Consider the following 19297-nt stretch of genomic DNA (forward strand, 5'->3'; position numbering starts at 1 on the left):
CACCTTTGTCATGTATTGTAGGTTGTGTTTGTGCTTTACCACTTGGTTCTGTAGTCACTTTAGTAATAAAACAAAATAATTTAATGGTCAATTTATGTAAATAACAAAATGTATTATAAAGCATATTTATGAATGTCTAAAGTCAGTTAGGTAAAACAAAAACATACTTACAAAAGGAAAATATATAACCATTTCAGTATATTTGATCATAAAAGTTCATAATCTATTGAATCTTTGAGGTTGTGTATCTAAACAGGGTTCATAGATTATTTAAAAAATATGGGAGCACCACCAGTGCCTGCAGTGCACATGGTACCCAGCCAGTAATCAGGTTACTAATGAAAAATTGCTGTAACCTAAAAGAACATAAAATGAGTCTTTATTACCGGTCCACATATACAATTTGTTTTTATATTTTTGATTTATGCATTTCTTGGTTCTATCTGAAACAAATTTTCCTGTTTTAGGTGGAATGATGTAGGGGTCAAACTACTGTGAGGTCTTTACAGCTCTCCAGGACCTCAGAATAAATGTGGTAAGATGAGTTTGTTGTTGAGGTTGAAAAACCACTAAAGCTAGTTCTCTATATAATACTGATGTAGAATGTAGTAGAAAGAAAGTCAACCAGTCTGACATTTTCCTGGCAACCAACACAACATGCATTCTTCATGATGTGCTACAACAAGTATCACCACAGGTCTGCAGGGAAAGCCAGGTTTAGTCTGTCAGCACCCAAAGTGCATTTCTGCTTTAATCCAAAATCCTGGATTTCATATGACGCTTACCTTTCTCATCAACTGTAGGTTTGGTTTGTGTTTCACCACCCGGCTTTGCACTCGCTATAGTAGAAAAACAAAAGTAAAAAGTACATATATAAAGTAAATTAATGTACATAACCTACATGTATGATAAACTGACAAAGGTTTCATTTGAAGTAGGACAATAAACCGGTTCATATCTAGAAGTTATCTGTATGCTGGTTATCCTTAACTCGGGGACTATCTGTATTTCTAAGTGCTATATGTAGCATTTGGGTATGTTTAAAGTCAGTAAGGTAAATAGAAGGCACACATGTATAAAGAAAAAACATAAAATACCCCGGTTGGGCTCAAAACAGTTTAACTATTACATCTGACCATAGGAACATTCAAACTTCCTAAACCATGTATGATAAACTGACAATAGTTTTGTTTGAAGTAGGACAATAAACTGTTATTCCTTGGAAAAACTTATAATTGTTTCTATCCAAATTGACCACGCTTCCTTCTCGTCCCCGGGTTACGTACGAGATAGGGACTGTCGGTTTGTTCTTAAGTTGAATTTGTATGTAAGTTGGAACAGGTTCATTATTTTAATAAATGTTATTAGGACAGATGTTTGTCTCAACATATTATTAGGCAGCATGGTGTCAGTTATTATATAAAATCCTCACTGTGAGTTAATCACAAACAAAGCAAAAAAAATAGGAAAAAAACTTTATGGAGCCTAGACATTCAATAACTTTTTGAGCAAGCTGTGCTTTGTTATGCAAAACGAAACAACTGCAGAGTTTGTCTTGGTCATTAAAGAGTTACAAGAGGATTAGGAAAAGCAAAAGGCTTCTCCTGCAAGTCATGCGAATCACCCCCCCCCCCCCAAAACAAAAAAAGCCTCTGTCTTGCATATGAGCACTGAAGCCCGGTTCATATCTAGGTGTTATCTGTATGCCGGTTATCCTTAACTCGGGGACTATCTGTATTTCCAAGTGCTATATGTAGCATCTGGGTATGTCAGTAAGGTAAGTCAGTAAGGTAAATAGAAGGCACAGATATATAAAGAAAAAACATAAAATACCCCAGTTGGGCTCAAAACAGTTTAACTGTTACATCTGACCATAGGAACATTCAAACTTCCTAATCCATCCTAACCTTTACAGCTGTGTATCTAGGTGCTGTCATCATGTTATATATTAAAAGACATGGCTAGGTTTAGAGATTTTTCTTTATTTGGAAGCTTATCAAACAAAAGGATTATGTTAAAAAAAAACAAGTGCTGTCTGTTTTTGTGCCCAGACAGTGACAGTTGATATAGAATGTTTGTTGCTTACTAAGACCCTTCAGTTAGATAACTGTCCTTTCAAAGTTCATACTACACTGATAATGACCTTCCTAGTAGATTCTTTATAGAATAAATTAAGCATTCATTTTAACAGATGTCACAAAAATTTGCTCAACAAGCTCAATTTACCATACCCCTAAAATTTAGGTAAAGAAATTTTACCAAGTTCTTAAGCCCAAATCAATTTCAAATTTCTACTTTTAAGTTTGTACAATAAGATTTCTGGTAAAAAGCTGAGCTGTGAATAAGCAGCATCAGCTTTCGGTAAAAGGGAAACCCTACAATCCCTTCTTCTATTGTGTGTGCCAGGATGAATAAACTGGCGATATGACTGGAGATACATTATCCCAGCATGGCCAATCACGATGGCAAAAGATCATCCAGAAGAGATAGAAGATGGTTCCCCTGGCTCTGGAACATCGACAGGTGGGTCAACCCACTCAAAATGTAATTCAGTTTATGTACTTACCTTTGGTACCCATAGTTGTTAATTCTGCACTAACGATTGGATCTTTTAAAGACAAAAACATAAAATCCAATTAGGAATACATAATAAATGTATAAAACACACTGAATAATTTCTGTAAATATTATTACACCACTAAATTTATATTGTACCAGTCTGCCTTGAAATGCAGACTGGGAATGGAGGAGCAGCACAAGGAGGTAATCAGCTTTGCTACAATGCACATTTATTAACAAGAAGCAGAGTAATGATCATCAGTGCACTGATACATCAGTGAGTGGGAGGTGGACAAAACCTGACAGGGTGAGGGGTTGATCAGATGTGTCTTCATTCTCACTAATCATTATATTTAGAAAAAAGTGCATATTTTTCCCAATATAATGTGATCAGGGAAGGCTGGATATATCATAAACATGATCATGGATCCTAAACAAATTTCAATTTCAAGCTGTAGAAGTCAAGTTGATTGAAATTTAAACTGAAATTGTCACTTACAGTCTTGCTTTGGTGATGTGGATGGCATCTTGTCAGAAGTAACAGTAGAACCATTTACATCTTTGTTCAAGTCATCTGAAGTGGAAACATTGTGAATCTCCTCTGTAGAGGGTAACAAGAAAATATTCCTTAAATTTATTAAAGTAATAAAAGCCTTACATACAACCACAAGCACAAAAAAGTCTTCACACCTTCTTCTGCAGGCACACATGATGATTATGATTTAATAGACACTTCCTAAAACAACATACCCACAATATTACTTACCTCTCTAGCAATCCATGTCTCTGCTTTATACCAGTGCTGCAGTGCAGTGTCTTTGATGTTTACCACTTATAGTGTAAAGTTTAACATTATGGCTCTTCTGCTCCAGAGTACTTTTAGTATGATTTTTTAAGAGGCAGACTTTCCCTTAACAATTGCATTGTATAGCAAATTACAGCAAGGTTTCAATAAGCCTCGGGCTGCTCAGTTACTGCCAAGGCTTATGAAGTTTGACATATATTTTTATATACTATGCCTAAATGTTTGCCTAAGCATATCTGTGTTCTAAAATGTATTTACTTTTATGTAGGTAGACTGAAACATTATTGGTTTTTCAAACAACATTTGGATAATTGTTTATATAGCAATATTGCTTGTCAAACCTAAGATAGAAGGTTATGAAATGCTGTATAACAGTTAAACTTTTGGTGACTTAAAAGTTTTGTTAGGCAAACTGTTGCTGAGTAGGAAAATTAGAAAATAGAAAAAAAGAAAGACATATATTGCCTCAGTATTGAATTTTTAGACCAGCCGTTCTCAACCAGGGTTCCAAGAAAACCTAGGGTTCCTCCATAGATTGCTAGGAATTCCTTGAACTGTTACTTCAAGTTGACAATTCCAGCATTGGTTATGGGGCCATTACCACTTGGTAGTGCGAGTTGAATTTCTGAAATGATGTTTTTTGTATGTGGGTGGTAATCTAGCCATCACTGTAAGGGGGCAAAATTTCCAATGGCTACAAATGTAAGGCGCTCCCCCACCCCCAATAAATTAGTTCTAGCAGGTGTTCTATAAACTGAAATTTATTTTAAGTGTTCTTGAAGAACTGAAAACTATTTCTAAAGTTCCTACGAGGTAAAAAGCTGGATTAGACATTCAGTGCACCTTTAAAGAACATCCCAAATCAACTATACAAGGGAAATAATATTGTACTTTATTACTTTAAATGATAAGCAAATTAATAAAATGATGAAGTGAATCCCAATAAAGGAGACCAGGTGCTGAGACCACCAACATCTACATGGTTGTCTCGGACTGTTATACATGATCTTTACTATGTACTATTTAAGTTAAAGTTGAATTGTACCAAAACTTTAAATGTTATTTTTTTTAATCATGAGATATATATGTACTCAATATATATGTACTATATATTGTGTGCCCCTAATATTCTGCCAAAATTCAGCAAGTTATAGCAGCTCTGGCTCCCCTGTATAATCAGTGCAGTCACTATCCTGCCCCCAGTTGTCCTATACATGTCTAACAATTTAAAAGCACTAACTTTTTTGAGTGCCAAATCCTGCGTAAATGAGATTTAATTAAATTTTTTGGCTCTAATGCTTTTATTCCTGTAAAGTAATATTCTGCTGATACTATTTAAGCCTTTGGGTGCTAATAAGAAATGTTTAGCTGTAATTTTATTATTTGACTCATTGCTTACTATATGTCATGGGGTGTGAGGGTTTCATATAATCCTGCTAATGATTTCTGATATTTAATATAGCTAGGTTTAGAGGTTTAAGGTTTAGAAGTTTTAGTTAAGTATTGACTTAAATAATGTCATGCTGGCTGGTGCTGGTGTTTGGTGCACAATATACAACATGGGATTCAGTCTATATTTGCATGTATTTATCTAAAAATGTTGCAACAGTCACCTTATTCCAGAAAGCCACATGATTCGTTTTGGAACCCTGTTTTGTTGTCATTTTTTTAGAAAGTGTCCTCCATCCACCTTGTTTTTGTAATGTTGTACAGTCTTTTATTTATGACAGCAACCAATGACCATAATTCAGCAACAACAAAGAAAACTTAAGTTGCAAAAAGTATCTTTTGATGCATGAAAGACTGGACCAAAACATAAGCCAAGGTCCCCTTATTCCTGAGCATTATACCAGCATTTACAACTTTCGCATGCCAACAAGTTTGATTTCTGTACATGCAGCACTACAGGCATAAAAACCTTGCTACTCAAATAAACTTTCACTTCTGTCTCCTGATTTATTGGGCCCAAATTGTCTCACAGTATGGTACACTATAAAATATTATTAGATTTACTAATTAAAACACTTGTATAGGCAAGAATTATACAGTAAAAAGGTTCCTCTATGAAAAGGCATACTGTGCCTAAATCTAGGTTTGCCTAATCCTTTATTTAATGTAATAGGGGCATGCTTAACCGGTAATAGAGCCATGCATGAGATAGTGAGACGGAGAGAACAGACAGGTTAGTCCTCTTTTATTCAGCAGGGCAGCAAATAAACACGGTTTTATTACAGGAGGATTTTATACAGAAAGTCTATACCATAAGATGTAATACCATTTTCTTGTATGAGCCCCATAACGAAACTCGTTCCTAAGTAAGAAGATGCACTTTAATGGCTCCTCCAAAGCCAGGTAGCAGAACACCATTTTTATATTGTAGTATTCATACCAAGATGCCAGCCTGTTTGCAGCACAATTTTCTCTGCAGCAATTACATTTACTGGCTGGAGAAATCCTCATTAGTTTGCTGCTGGCATTTAAGTCCAGACACAGACATATAAAAACTCTGGCATGATGCAGACTGTAATAACAGGCAAGCTTTACTGATATCCTTGAAAATGTTTATGCATAGAAATGCAAGTCTCCAATTACAGCAGCACATTAGCCAACAGGACTACTTGATATTGCCTCAAGATGTGACTCAATGGACAGAGAAAAGAACAACTCCTCTAACCTGGAGAAAATGTTACACAGCGACAGATCTGAGATTCAGGCAGTATAATAAATTAGCAGCTGCATACCAATTACATTAAAATCAATTGAGTATGAGGTTTGCTGCATTACAAATACATTACACTGCTAGGCTGAAGGGCCCACTGTTTCAATTCATCTTGCTTACCCCCAAAAGAGGAAAACATTCAGTTTTATTTATAGTGTAATCAACTATTTGGAAAAATGTATATTTAAGTTACTTGCTGCTGCAAGTGGTATTACTATATTAAAGTGAACACTTCTCAAACTGCTGCCTACATTTCAACTTCAACATATAAAAAGATGAAGCAGTGAAATGAGTCAGACTCATTTTTTTTACATAGTTACATAGCTTAAAAAGTAAGATGTCCACACACAGTAACCTTAAAGTGGCCCTTGTATAAAAAAGATCTGCAGTATCCTATAGGAAAAAAGCTGGATCCCTATTCTTTATCTTACTGACAGGTGGCAAGTAGATTCTGTGTTTCCTTTCATAGTTATCAGCATTGCCCAATAATGTCTCATAGCAGCAGGAAAACAAAGGATATACTTTCTTCCTTATACTTTCTAATATAAATTTATGGCGATTTAAAAAAAAAACCAAGGCTAAAAAGGCATTCCAAGAATAACAAATAACCGAATACAAAGTACTAATAGAATATTTGTCTGTCTGTCAATCTCTCTGCTCTGTCACCTATCTGTTACACGCACTGAATATTGCTTTAGACAAATCAGAGTTCTGTTACTGTTTGTTTTTGACATTTGTATGTACATTGTGTTCCGCATGGCTTTTGGAGGAAATCATTTTTGTAGATGTGTCAGTGTCAGACTGCTCCAACATTTCAGTGCAAGTTCAATGGCTTCTACCCTGCTAGTATTCAGTTTAGTCATTGCTGTCATCTATGTTTATAGCACTTTTGCTGCTTCTAAATGAAAGAGTCGCAGACATGGCAAATGACCTGACAGCCATACAGAAAATAAGAAGAAGGGTGAAGCATACAAAACGATAAAGGTGCTGTTAGTGGAACATTTCCCGTAAGATTAGAGAACATGTTTTTTTTGAGTATCTTGATCAATAAGAGATTCTTATTGTATATTGTATAATAAATATTATTGTGCTTATTTCATTTTTTATTGTAGTGTAACAATCTTGCTGGGGTGGATAAATGAAGTAAAACAGCACGGCCAAAATACTTTTCTATGTTGTTTCAAACTTCATAGTGTGCTTGTAATGTTACCAAACATCTCCCATGATTGATCATGTGGTCTGTGCTGAAGAGTCAGAGTTCAGACTGGCTGATCTAAATGTTCAAGAACATCATAGATGAAAATCTAACATTAATACAATGTTGTTTAGCAATCCACAGCCTCAAATGACTAAAGGTACAATTTGTAATGGGGCTATTGAAAGCCCTGCAGCCGAGCACTTCCAGATAAACCTTCCCTGCCTCTCCCTTTAGTACAGAACAGTAACTACCCTCTTTACCACCTCCACCCCAAAAAAAACCCCAATGCATTGGAGCTTTGCAAAAAAACTTTCAACAGCATCGGGCCTGATTTATTAAAGCTCAAAAAGTTTCAATTTTTATTCATTTGTTTGGTAAATTAAAATGAAGGGCTTATATCACTTGCAGGTTACATCTCATTTTATTGGGTATTTTAGTTTAAACCATTTGGATTTTTTTTGTTAACTACACATTGCTGTTTGCGATATGCAGAGTGTTTAATATTTGTGTTTCTATCGTCAAGTTTATACGATCACCAAAGGGGATACATAAAAAACTACTGGAGTTCATTTAAGAATCTAGTACTCTCATGGGAAATTAATATGCTTTATTACATTTTTTTCATGTTTATTGAATATTTCTCAATAAGCACTGTGCCCTGAGGTTGTTCTTCCATTCTTATATTGATTAAATTCCATGTATTTGTTGCGTAGCTGTCCATAGCTCAATTCATCTTATCACACACAGAGTAGTTACAAGTAATATTAGGTAATAGATCTGCTATCTCAGCATGCATTGGACTCTGATTACCATGACATTTGACAATATCGTTATCCAGAAAAAACATTATCCTAAGTGCAGGATTTGTCATAAAAGAAAAATGTACATAGGATCCCCTTTGGCAGTTGACCCACTAAATTATTAGCTGGGTAAAACCAAACCAAAAAAATGTTATTAAAGGAAAATGTATTGTCAGAGTTTTTTATGCTGCATCCCATTGAAAGTATTTTTTTGTAAAGCTAAAACAAGAAGAATAAATATGGGGAAATGCCCTTTGCAAATTGTCACCAGAAAAAGAGTCACAATTTTGACTTATGTATCACTGGTGACAATGGTCATAATACCCTGACATGGGGTTTCTTTTTGTTTTGATACAATTTAAGTAAACACTGCAGATCTAAGCTATAATATGTTTGTTTAATATTTTTGGCAAAGTGAGGTGGTTGAATGTACTTTTTATATATATATTAAGTAGACATGGTCAATTTGTCCACTAGGTGGTGCTATGTTTATTGTCATTTACAATGAATGATGTATGTATGTTTTTGTGACTAAAAATGAACACAGCATCACCTAGTGGATGAATTACGAATGCCACATGTTATTAAACCATTGTGAATGTATGTTCACCCATATCTACTTATTAATATCTTTTTGCCCCTCCCTGTTAACACTGAGAGAGGGTGTTTGAACAAGTCATTGTTTAAATTGTTTATTAACATACTCTAGTGTAAAGCTATGTCTAGCCAATTACGATTTTTAGCTGTAAATGAAGTAGGCAATGGAAAAAGCTTTTTTAACTTATTTCATGTTTGTTTCCCCTTTGGATAGATTCACCATATATTTTATGTAAGCGCTGTCACTGAGACAGAAAGTCATGGGAAACCCAAAATATTTATAGTTGTCACCAGGACAGAAGGTGAAAGCGAAACCTTATATACAATGGATGACTTTTGGCTTGGTAGGTAAGCACAATAAACTTGCCTTTACTAAAGAATAGTCTGTTTATGGGTGTGTTATTACTTGAATATTTATCTGCCCAATACCACCACCAGAAATACCCTATGTTTGGTAAATTTCCTGGATTCCTTTTTTGGATTGGAGGCTGGTACAGAAGTGCCCCTTTTTCCCCAGATAGTGGCCCCTAAACTGCCTCCCTCAAATTTTATTGGTCTGTAGTGTTGCATCACTGACCCTTTTCATAGAGTTATTATTAATAATATAATTATTATTATTAATATTATTATTATTAATAATAATAATAATAATAATAAACAGGATTTATATAGCGCCAACATATTACTAGGGATTAGGGAATAGTACATTTCATAGAGTTAGGTTATCATCCCAATGTTGTGCCTTTGTTAAATGATGATCCACATGAAAACACATATAAAGTTAGTTGTTGAGAGCTATATGAGGCTAGTGAGCCATCATTTTAACAAAGCAGTGAATCTGACATTTACAGAAGCATACCCTGATGGAGAGTCAATTGCTGCTAGAGAAACGCATGGACCTGGAAGATTCTCCAGCAGGAAATGTTTCAGCGAATGTCAGATTCACTGCTTTATAAATAGAGCTCTAAGTATTTGAAGCCTTAAAATGTGTTTAGACTAAACCATCATGTTCTTGAACTGTACATCCTCAATATAATTTATCCTAAAGCTATTATTACTGTTTTTGAAGATGTATTTCAGGGACATTTCCCAATGTAAAAAGTCATGTAATCCCATATTGTTAGATGTAATTGTTTTCTCTTTGGTTAAATACTGGACATGTACAATTAGTCCTCTAGGTGGCGCTCAGAAACCAGTCTGCCTACATCCATTTAATGAGACAGCAGAGGCTCCTGATATTTATTAAACCTGTCCTTCTCTACAGACAGATTTGGGTTATCACCTTCCAGCGCCATTTATCGTTAAATTATCAGTAACAGGTTAGCAATGCATCAGGGTACGGCTTTGATTAAATTTGTAGCAAGTAACCTTTGGTCATTTTTGTACTTTATATACAAGTCACATATACACCAATATTTTGTTTGTGCTTGCATTTTGGTGCATTGCAGTTAAAAGAGCCAACAGATATGAGACAAAATCCAAGAATAATAACATCTGATGGGGATTTGATTTTCTGTACAGTTTTGAAACTGCCTGTAGCATGTACTTTTTTTTAGCTTGAACTCTAATATACATAAAGAATCAGAGAATAAACAGAACTATGGTTCATTGTATTGTAAAAATGGATCAACAAACATTGTGTTTCATGATACTTATTATAGATGTATAGAGATCATTTACCTATACATTTTCATGGACATATGTAAAATCATTAAGAAAGCATAAACTACTTTTGAGAATATTTTAGTTTGTGATCTTTACCAGTTATTGATGAAAATGAACTAATAAATGTAATTAATTTAAATGACAATGTTTAAATGAGCTGAATTTATTCTACTGAGAGGATCAACTATTGCAATCCTTGTATTCTCCTGTGATACACTCCAAGAACTGGCATCGGTTCATAAAGTTTATGGAAGGATTTCAAAAAACAGTTCCAGTTTCTGACATTGTTATCTCAGCATGAATTTAGCACTGCTTATGTAGAGGTTCCAAGAATGAGTCGGAAGATTAGGTAAGTGTTAGACTAAATGTAGGGGTTAGGTCACGTGTTTAGGGGCTTTGATGGGTTGTCTCCAAGTTTTCAATGCTTTATTTTTCTGTACTATTATTTTTATTATCCTTTATTTATAAAGAGCCAACCTAATATGCAGTGCTGTACAGTAAATAGCAGTTCACTTGTCTGGATCATTGATTCTTTTACTCATTTGTAGAAAATGCTTTAACAAGACAATTAAGGAAAGGTTGCACATAAACTCCTTAATCACCGCTAGAGCTACAAAACAATTTCCATTAACAGTGGGCTTGTGTTTTGTGGTGGTGATATGGAGGGTTAGCATTCATCTTGAAGCACCTTTCTGATGCAGAATGGCATACGAACATGTATCAATAGTGATATGACAATGGACTTTGTAAAGTGCTGCCTGCGTACTATGTCGGCGCTATATAAATACTGGCTAATAATAATATAGCTAAGATCCTCATGTTATAGGCCCATATGTCTATCATCGCTCAATAAGGTCAATCCTTAATTCTAGATGTTAGAGTCTCTCAAATAGTTATAAGCTGACTATCTGACCTAGGGTGCGGCGCTGATCATTTTTTAATGGCTATATATTTGTTTATTTAAAAAAAATAACTGAGCTTTATGACATTTTATTTCTCTGCTAATCATGCTGATTACATTGCTGATTATGAACTCAGCAGACCCCTTCAATCATCTTACAGCTGCAAAATACTGCAGTTTCTTACACAAAAAGCTAATAAGTGGAAAGGCAGTCAATGAAGAATTCTCTTTAGAACACAGACAATGTAACTGTCCAATTATACCAGGTGACTCTGTTGAATTCTTGGCTTCATTTCATCATTATTCTCCTCAAATAAGAGCAAAGAAAAACAACTGAATTAAGATCAAAGTCAGAACAAGGCTGCATGTTAGCTCAATGATGGCGCTGTCATTTATTTGTTACACTGTTGCAAAAGCATCCTGTTAATAATGATGATACCAACAGAGTATGCTTGTAACACAGAGACATAAACACAGCAGTTGTCTAAGGAGATGGAAAATAAAATGGCTTGACCACAGGGATGAATTCTTCATATGAACTTAAAGCAGAAAACAACCCTTGAAGCCTGACATAAAGAACCAATGAAGCTAAAATACAAGTTGGCTTAATGAGATCATCATAACTTTTACAGATATTTTTTGAAAAGCATTAAAATTTTAAGGAAACCTAGGATTTTTGAGATGAAGTTGTGAAAATAAATTTTGCTAGGCACGCTGGGCCTGATTTATTAAAGTTCTCCAAGACTGAAGAAGATAGATTTCATGGGAGAACAAGTGTAATTCATCAATTAATGGAATGCATTTCTTGAAATCATTTGATATTGGTTTGCAAATGTTTTCAATCCTGGACCAAATCCTTTTCAGGTTTAGTGGATTACAGATTCTCCCATGATATTCTAACTTCCCTGAACCTACCTTTCTATTATTCTACATTTGGGCTAATGTTGATGTGCATTACTTTAGGTATTCAGACACAAATGCTTTGGTTTAGATGGCATTTATTTCAATAGACTAGTTTGGTGAAAAAAGGCCCAGTTCACTTGCACATTTATGGGATATATTGTGTCCAAAGAAACACAGTGCAACTTAAGTAGGACAAATGCAACCTCAGTACTGTGTACTGCTCACTTAAAATAAATGGGATTTTTTTCACCTATGCTTGACACAATTTAAATATATGTCAAATGAAGGAAAACAATGCCCTTTGATAAATGCCCCTAACACGAATGTGGTTTCGTGTTATTTTCCTTGTAAAAATAACTATTTTAATAAAAAAACCTTAACACTCATCAACTTGCTTTTTTATTTCATGAACAGAGTACACAGAAACAGCTTTCACTCTGTTATACAAATATCGCACCTCCACGATTGTACAAGACAGGTTTGTTAAGTGCTGAAACCATCAGCTCAAACAAAGAAGTGATGATAGGCCACATTAAAGAATAGCTATCTTACTGATTCATTCATTTGTTTTCAGAAAAGGAAACCCATAATGTGTACTAATTCCTGCAGCTGGCTATTTGAGTGTATCTCATAACTGTATGCAGAGTTTGTTTGGAAAGGTATGTTATCTGGGATGAGAACACAGGGCCAATGAAGAATACAGTAAATATTGACAGCGCTGTCTGTACATGACTGTAAAATACCATTGAGATTATACTCTATTTGATGTTACACAAAGTAACACTTTCCAGTATACACAATATAATACACACATAATATAATAATTTTTCTGGTGATTTTTTCATACCTCAACCATATATATTTATATATATATTTAATGATAATAGTATGATGTATATATATATATATATATATATATATATATATATATATATATATATAATGATGATAGTACCTGAATAACCTGGAGGGCTGGATACAGTGCTAATAGTTGTGCTCCTTGATGAGCTTGTGCTTGAAGCATATTCTGTAGTGGCTGATTGTGATTGATTCAGTTGGTTGGAGCCAACTGTAGGGCTGCTTGTAGCTGTAAAATAAAAAGGAGTAATATTATGGTTATGGAAAACTCTTCTGACACCGTTCTGTTATACAACAAGCTTATAACTCTAATTCATATTAAAGATAAGCACAAGTTGCGAATAGACAATAAATCAAAGGCTAAATACAAAAAGTGGCAGAAAATAGAAGCAAAAGAAGTGCAAAATGTGATCATAAATGTTAAATGTATTCTAAGCCCCTCCAAACTGGTCAGCGTCATCGCAAAGACAGAAGCCCTCACATCTTTTTAATGTCTATATATATGGATATATGTATGCTCATGATTCCTTCAAGCTATATCCATCAGGAAAATGAGTAATAAAGGTAATTTTGTTTTCAACTGTGTAAGTTGAAAATAAAGAAGATTTGAATAAGCTTTAAGAATGTTAAATTCTGTTAGTTTCCTACCTAACTTATGTATCCTACCTCTTCTTTGAAAACTTTTGGGGCATTGAGAAATAAGGAACACAAAGTGTATCGAACAAAAGAAGCTGGTGAAGTATATAGAACCCACAGCAAAGTCACACACACTTAAAGTGCAGAAGCAGAATTCAGCAAGCACACTTTCTCCAGCCTCTACTTTCTACTACTGTACACACAAGCAATAAAAAAGCCTGCAGTGCCTGGGACAAGTGACACTAGCTTTCCTGGACTTGGAATTGAGTCCTTAGTTTGCCAGCAGCAGCAGCTCTCCAGAATAAATAAAATACAGTATAAAAGAACCACTGTACAGCTCTGTGCCTGGGTAAATGTGCTGTAGTAGCACTGGTCACCTAGTGGCATGATAGGGAGAATAGCAACCTGCACTACATTGGTAACATCACTGCATTGGAGTTTTGGAGGGGTGCAAAGCTGGTCAACTAAATGAATAAAAGGAATATACAAAGACCAGAAAGATGAAGTATGCTAAAAAGCAAGCAGATGAAGTTTACTGAAATAAATAAATTATTATTCAGACAGATAGACTATTAGCCACCATTATCATAGCTTCACCTTTTTTTTTTGTATGCGTGTGTTTAATTAGGATTTTGTAGAGGAGAAACCAGATTTCGACCACTAATTTGGTAATCCCACCTCCTCTTTATGCAGCCCTTTAATAATAGAACTTGTTCATTGTCCATTGGCAATTAATACTAACTCGAGATTGATTTACAAAAACCGCAGCTGTACAGCCGCATTGTGTGGACTTTTGTCTATCTTCTGTGTGTAATTATGTATATGTAACAATAATTATTCCAGTAGGAACCACAATGATTGGCTTACATCTGTCAAACTTCACCTGCCTGCTGACATTGATCTCAGAGGGACAGTTCATGGAAGTCTGTGCTGTGTGAAGGCAGGGCCGTGACCTTCACAGATGTGTCATCACCACCTATTTATTTATTTTGGACACTATTTTGAATTGCTTATGCAATTCCAAGTAATGTTTGGGGAGGTGGTTACAATGCTATTAAGAAAAAGAAACATGTAACCATTGCAAACAGTCAACTTAATTTACCTTTAATGCAAAATTTACAGTCATCAATGCAACATTAACAAGTATTTTTATTGTATTTCTGACAGTAATATACCCCTTGTTATATCATTTTTGCCTGCAACTCTCTCTTTTGCCATGCAGCAAGTAGGATGTGTCCTGTGAATCAAATTACATTCAAACATTCATATTTAACTGTATACCTTTAAATAGTACTCCTGTTTAAAAGGGGGGTTATGTGGGCCTGTAAATCAACCCAGCTTACACACTTGAATATCATTTCCAAGTCATGTTTAGAAAGATGAGCTTAGCTCATTAGAGAACAACCTGTTTACCAAGTTGTTGAAAAGGTTCATAAATGACCTATAACAGATGTAACCCATTGACCCGGGATGCCCACACTCACACAAGCTAATTATAGCTAATATTAGTACAAAATTATATCTGTAGCTGTATGTTTATAATGCCTACTTTAAAACCCACTGCTAATTATCAATTAAATCATTTTCAAAATGACCTAGAAGAATATGTTTAAATGTGCCATTATCTGATCTTGCCAAAATATGTAGCAATGTGTGAAATATCTGTCCATAACCACAGATCTTACTCAACACAGCAATATTTTTCCCCAGAGATAAAAAATGCACTATGGGGGTCCGCTGCTAATGCAGACATTCACACTTTTAGGATAAGTGTAGGAATCCTTGGGAAAGGAGATCTTACAGTGTGTAACAGTAGAAGATGAGGTCTTACAATGGAGAGGAGATCTGGCAATGTGTAACAATAGAATATCAATGGGTAGGAGGTGAAGACTTGATATTGCAATGGGTAGGAGGGGATGAAGAGAATTTACAATGGGTAAATTTGGTATCAATATTATTTATATATAGTATTTCAATAGCTCCAACATTTTACGTAGTGCTGTAGGGGTTGCAAATTACAGAGAGATATAGATATTAGCACTGGATACTAAATGTTGTATACATTTGAAGCTGAACTTTAGACAAACTATATGTAACAACTAGATATATAAGGGAAATGTTTTACCTACCCCCCAGTCTTCAAGAAATATTCAAAGAAAAAAACAGGTATTTTAGTTTTTTTTGGTATATGTGGACAGTTTCCTATATGTTCCAGGATGCTATTGGTAATGTCTTTGCTTTCCTGGATATCTCACACCTATTGCAGCTGATATGTAGGGTTCCAATACTCCCTGTTGGATATCAATTTATTTTTTATGATATAGCAAATTCAATATTAGTAGCTGAAATGCAATTGAAGAGAACACATAAAACTTCCTCATAGAGGTGGGAGTTATTATTGGTGCAGTATGCGTGACATAAAGGAAGTCAAGCGGCCATCTCAGTGTACCTTGTCAAGAAATATCACTTTTGGGTGAAGCAGTACTTTAATTTGTTACACCTGATTGTCTTTGGAATTCATAATTTAATTGTAAATTTCAAACTTTCATATTATTCATGGTTTTATTTCATAACTTCTAAATACAGCTGAAGCTTAGATCATTTGTCAGAGACTTATTTGTTTGATTGTCTGTCTGATTCATATCAACAGTGTAATTGGGTGTTGCATCACTTGTTTAATCAAGCAAAGAACAAAATAGAAATGTTGTGTCTCTGAATCCACTAAAACAGCGGTCGCCATTCTGGTCGGTGCACCCCCAAGCGGGGTCAGGAGAAAGACCTTGTCCTCCGTGCAATTCCCTTGCTCAGGGAAGTGGACGGACTGTGTTTCACAACACAACCCGCCCACTCTCCCATCACAGGCTCAGATATGCGATGGCAGAGTGGGCGGGGTTATGGTGTTATGACTTCACTATAAGGGAGGTTCCTCCTCTTTGATTGACAACCGGCTCCCCACGCATACATGGTCAGGAGCCGGTAATTTTAGAGGTCCGCGGGACCAAAAAAGTTGGCTACCGCTGCACTAAAACAAAATGTATATTATAAAATGTATATTTATTTTTTATCAGCACATAAGTAACTCTAATTCCTTTCAGATTTGCCTAGAATACATTTTAAGGGATAACTATATAATCACATTTTTTGCTGTATTTATCTTTTTTTGACCTACTGATTCATTTGTTAAACCTCCTTGTAAAATTTAAATGTGCAAATATCCATTACATAAGAATTGTCAGGAATTTGCATGAGAACCCAAATACATTTTACCAAATATATTTTAACCAAATATGTTCATCTTGAGGACACAGTGTGCTGCCATGGTTGTAGGCGAGACTAGACTAAAACCACTCAACTCAGCATGACAGCTAAACAACTAGAATTCTTAGAAGGAGTGGCCTTCTTTGGCATCTGAAATACCTGTCTCAGATTGGGGTTCTTTCAAACACAGTATTTCTAATCCTTTGGTAAATCAGGGTGTTCTTTTATAGAAATACTAATTCATCACTCAAAATTAACATTTGACTCTGTCTCTTCCCAAATAATATGCTACTAGTCAAAAAAGCCAATAGGGTTTCTCTTGGACAGTTCTTCTGTAACCAATTTTCTAGTATATATTTTACCAATTCTGGACTGTGGGCATGGGACAGAAGCTCACAAAATCTTCATTAGGAGACATCGTATGTAACTGTATATGCACATGGGTTCAACCATATATGATTTGCTGTGTAGTTTATCACTCCCACAATTTAAGTTCATAATTTCATTAACTCCCTGAAAAAATATATAATTTTTTCTATGTGGCTATTACTTTATCTACTGTTAATATATCTAAAATACAGCTGTGAGGGTACAGTGGAAGATGGTGGTAAGCTGAATCAGGGGGACAGCCATTTGTCAGAGCCAAGGTGACGGCCATGTGACAGTTCCTAAACAGGGTCTGTGGGGCTGTCACCAACTGTACAATTTTGGCCAGTACAGGGACCGAGAAAAAAACATTTATGAGTATTTGGAGGGTCTGTGTCCTATAGATGCAACATGGAAGTAACATATTTAGAAACATGTATAGTATAGAATTTCTCCCTAGACAATTAGCAGTGAGACAGGTATTTTCATTGAAATATTGACCTTCACTTCGTCTACTGATAAATCTACAGTTTTACTCTTTTTTTCTCTGTGAAAACGGTCATTGGGAAAATTGAGTGGACCTCCGCAGTGGGGACAATCACAGCAATATAATACATAATAGAGGTTTTGTTCTATTCACGAGTGAGTTAACAATGAAAACTTGAAAATATTTCAAAAGATAAAAAATATTAAAATGAATAAATAATAGTTCACTCTCTGTAATACAGCACAATTTCACTTTTAATTTAAATCAGTAATAAAGATGTCCTAATAATGTGTGCAATATAATAAAAGAATTTACTGTCAGTTAATACATAATGTGCTCTGATCCTCAGCACACTGGTGTGGGGCCTTAAAATAAGTGCTTAATATAAAGCTGTGTTATGATAGTATAAATATGACTTTAACAGTTTCTATAAATAATTAACTATAGGCATAGATGTAGTCAAAGACACCTGTATGGTAATGTTGCTAAATGAGTGTCATGTAACTAAACAATAGCAGTAAGTATTTTAAGTCATGGTAATTCTCCTAAGAATAATACAGGCTTATTATTAAAAGTAATAAATTTAAGGTTTTTTGAGGACAGTAATAAAAACACAGCAAGAATTGTACAATATGCATTATTTATCAGTGCAGCTTCAGGCCCTAAGCTTTATTTTTTTTACATTTTTTAACATTATTCAGATAAAGCCATTTACTAACAGAACAGGGGGATGATCTTTAAAGTTCAGTTCATCCCATCAACTCTCTTTTTTCATTTTCAATTTATATTTACACGCTGAGCACTTCCATGTTGGACATACGCAGCTAAAATAGTACGTCTGATAAAAAATACCTGAATTGAAACTCCTTGCCGATAGCTATCTGAATATTGGAGGAATGCATTAGTTTTATATTAGACGACGAACACATAGGTCTTCAACACATATACAGTAATGTAAAATGTTTGTAGAAAGAAATATGGTTATAAGACATGCTTACAAGAGTGTTTTGGAGATGTAAGAAGCCACATAAATATAAATCACACACTCTCTAAAAGTAGTATATATATAAAACAGTTTATTTATAAGTTTAAAAATGTGGGCTCAGGCAGGGCTTTACTGCAGAAAGGGACAGGTAAGAACGTTCGCTTCAGCTGTTGGTTACCAGTTTACCCGATACATCCCAACTTCCCTAGCAGTTGCCAGCACTGAATGCAGTTCTGCACAATTGCGCAGGGGTTTATTGTATCAGCCAATCAAGTTGGCCAAAGAGAAGAGAATTAGGGAATGGGCACGGATGAGTGTAACAGGGTTTAGTTCCACTTTAATTCATGAATGTGGTTCAATGTAAAAAGTTTTTGCACATTTAAGAAAATTACCAGAATAGAATATATTTAAAAATTAAAGTGTTATTGCAGCGGGTCCCACCAGGGTGGAGCTGATTAAGGCATATCTGGGTTCCTCGGGACTTCCCTCCTTGTCTTCTGAGGCGGTGGAGTCCCTGGGGGCTCCGATCACGGCAGAGGAATTAGCCTCGGCGCTTGCTA

At 35.1% G+C, this 19297-nt stretch overlaps 1 protein-coding gene across 2 annotated transcripts in view; it reads right to left on the bottom strand.

Moving 5' to 3' along the window:
- The window catches only part of EMCN (endomucin), a 51337-nt gene that overhangs the window by 14542 nt on the left and 17498 nt on the right, over positions 1–19297 (bottom strand). For both annotated transcript variants that reach the window (XM_072405626.1, XM_072405625.1), the window contains exons 4-8: positions 13103–13234; positions 3059–3160; positions 2567–2608; positions 786–839; positions 4–57 (exon numbers count right to left, since the gene is read on the bottom strand). In XM_072405626.1, coding sequence (XP_072261727.1) covers positions 4–57; positions 786–839; positions 2567–2608; positions 3059–3160; positions 13103–13234 — 384 coding nt within the window. The remainder of the gene's footprint in view (positions 1–3; positions 58–785; positions 840–2566; positions 2609–3058; positions 3161–13102; positions 13235–19297) is intronic.

Source organism: Pyxicephalus adspersus, chromosome 3, assembly GCF_032062135.1.
Source record: "Pyxicephalus adspersus chromosome 3, UCB_Pads_2.0, whole genome shotgun sequence".
Classification (NCBI taxonomy): domain Eukaryota; kingdom Metazoa; phylum Chordata; class Amphibia; order Anura; family Pyxicephalidae; genus Pyxicephalus; species Pyxicephalus adspersus.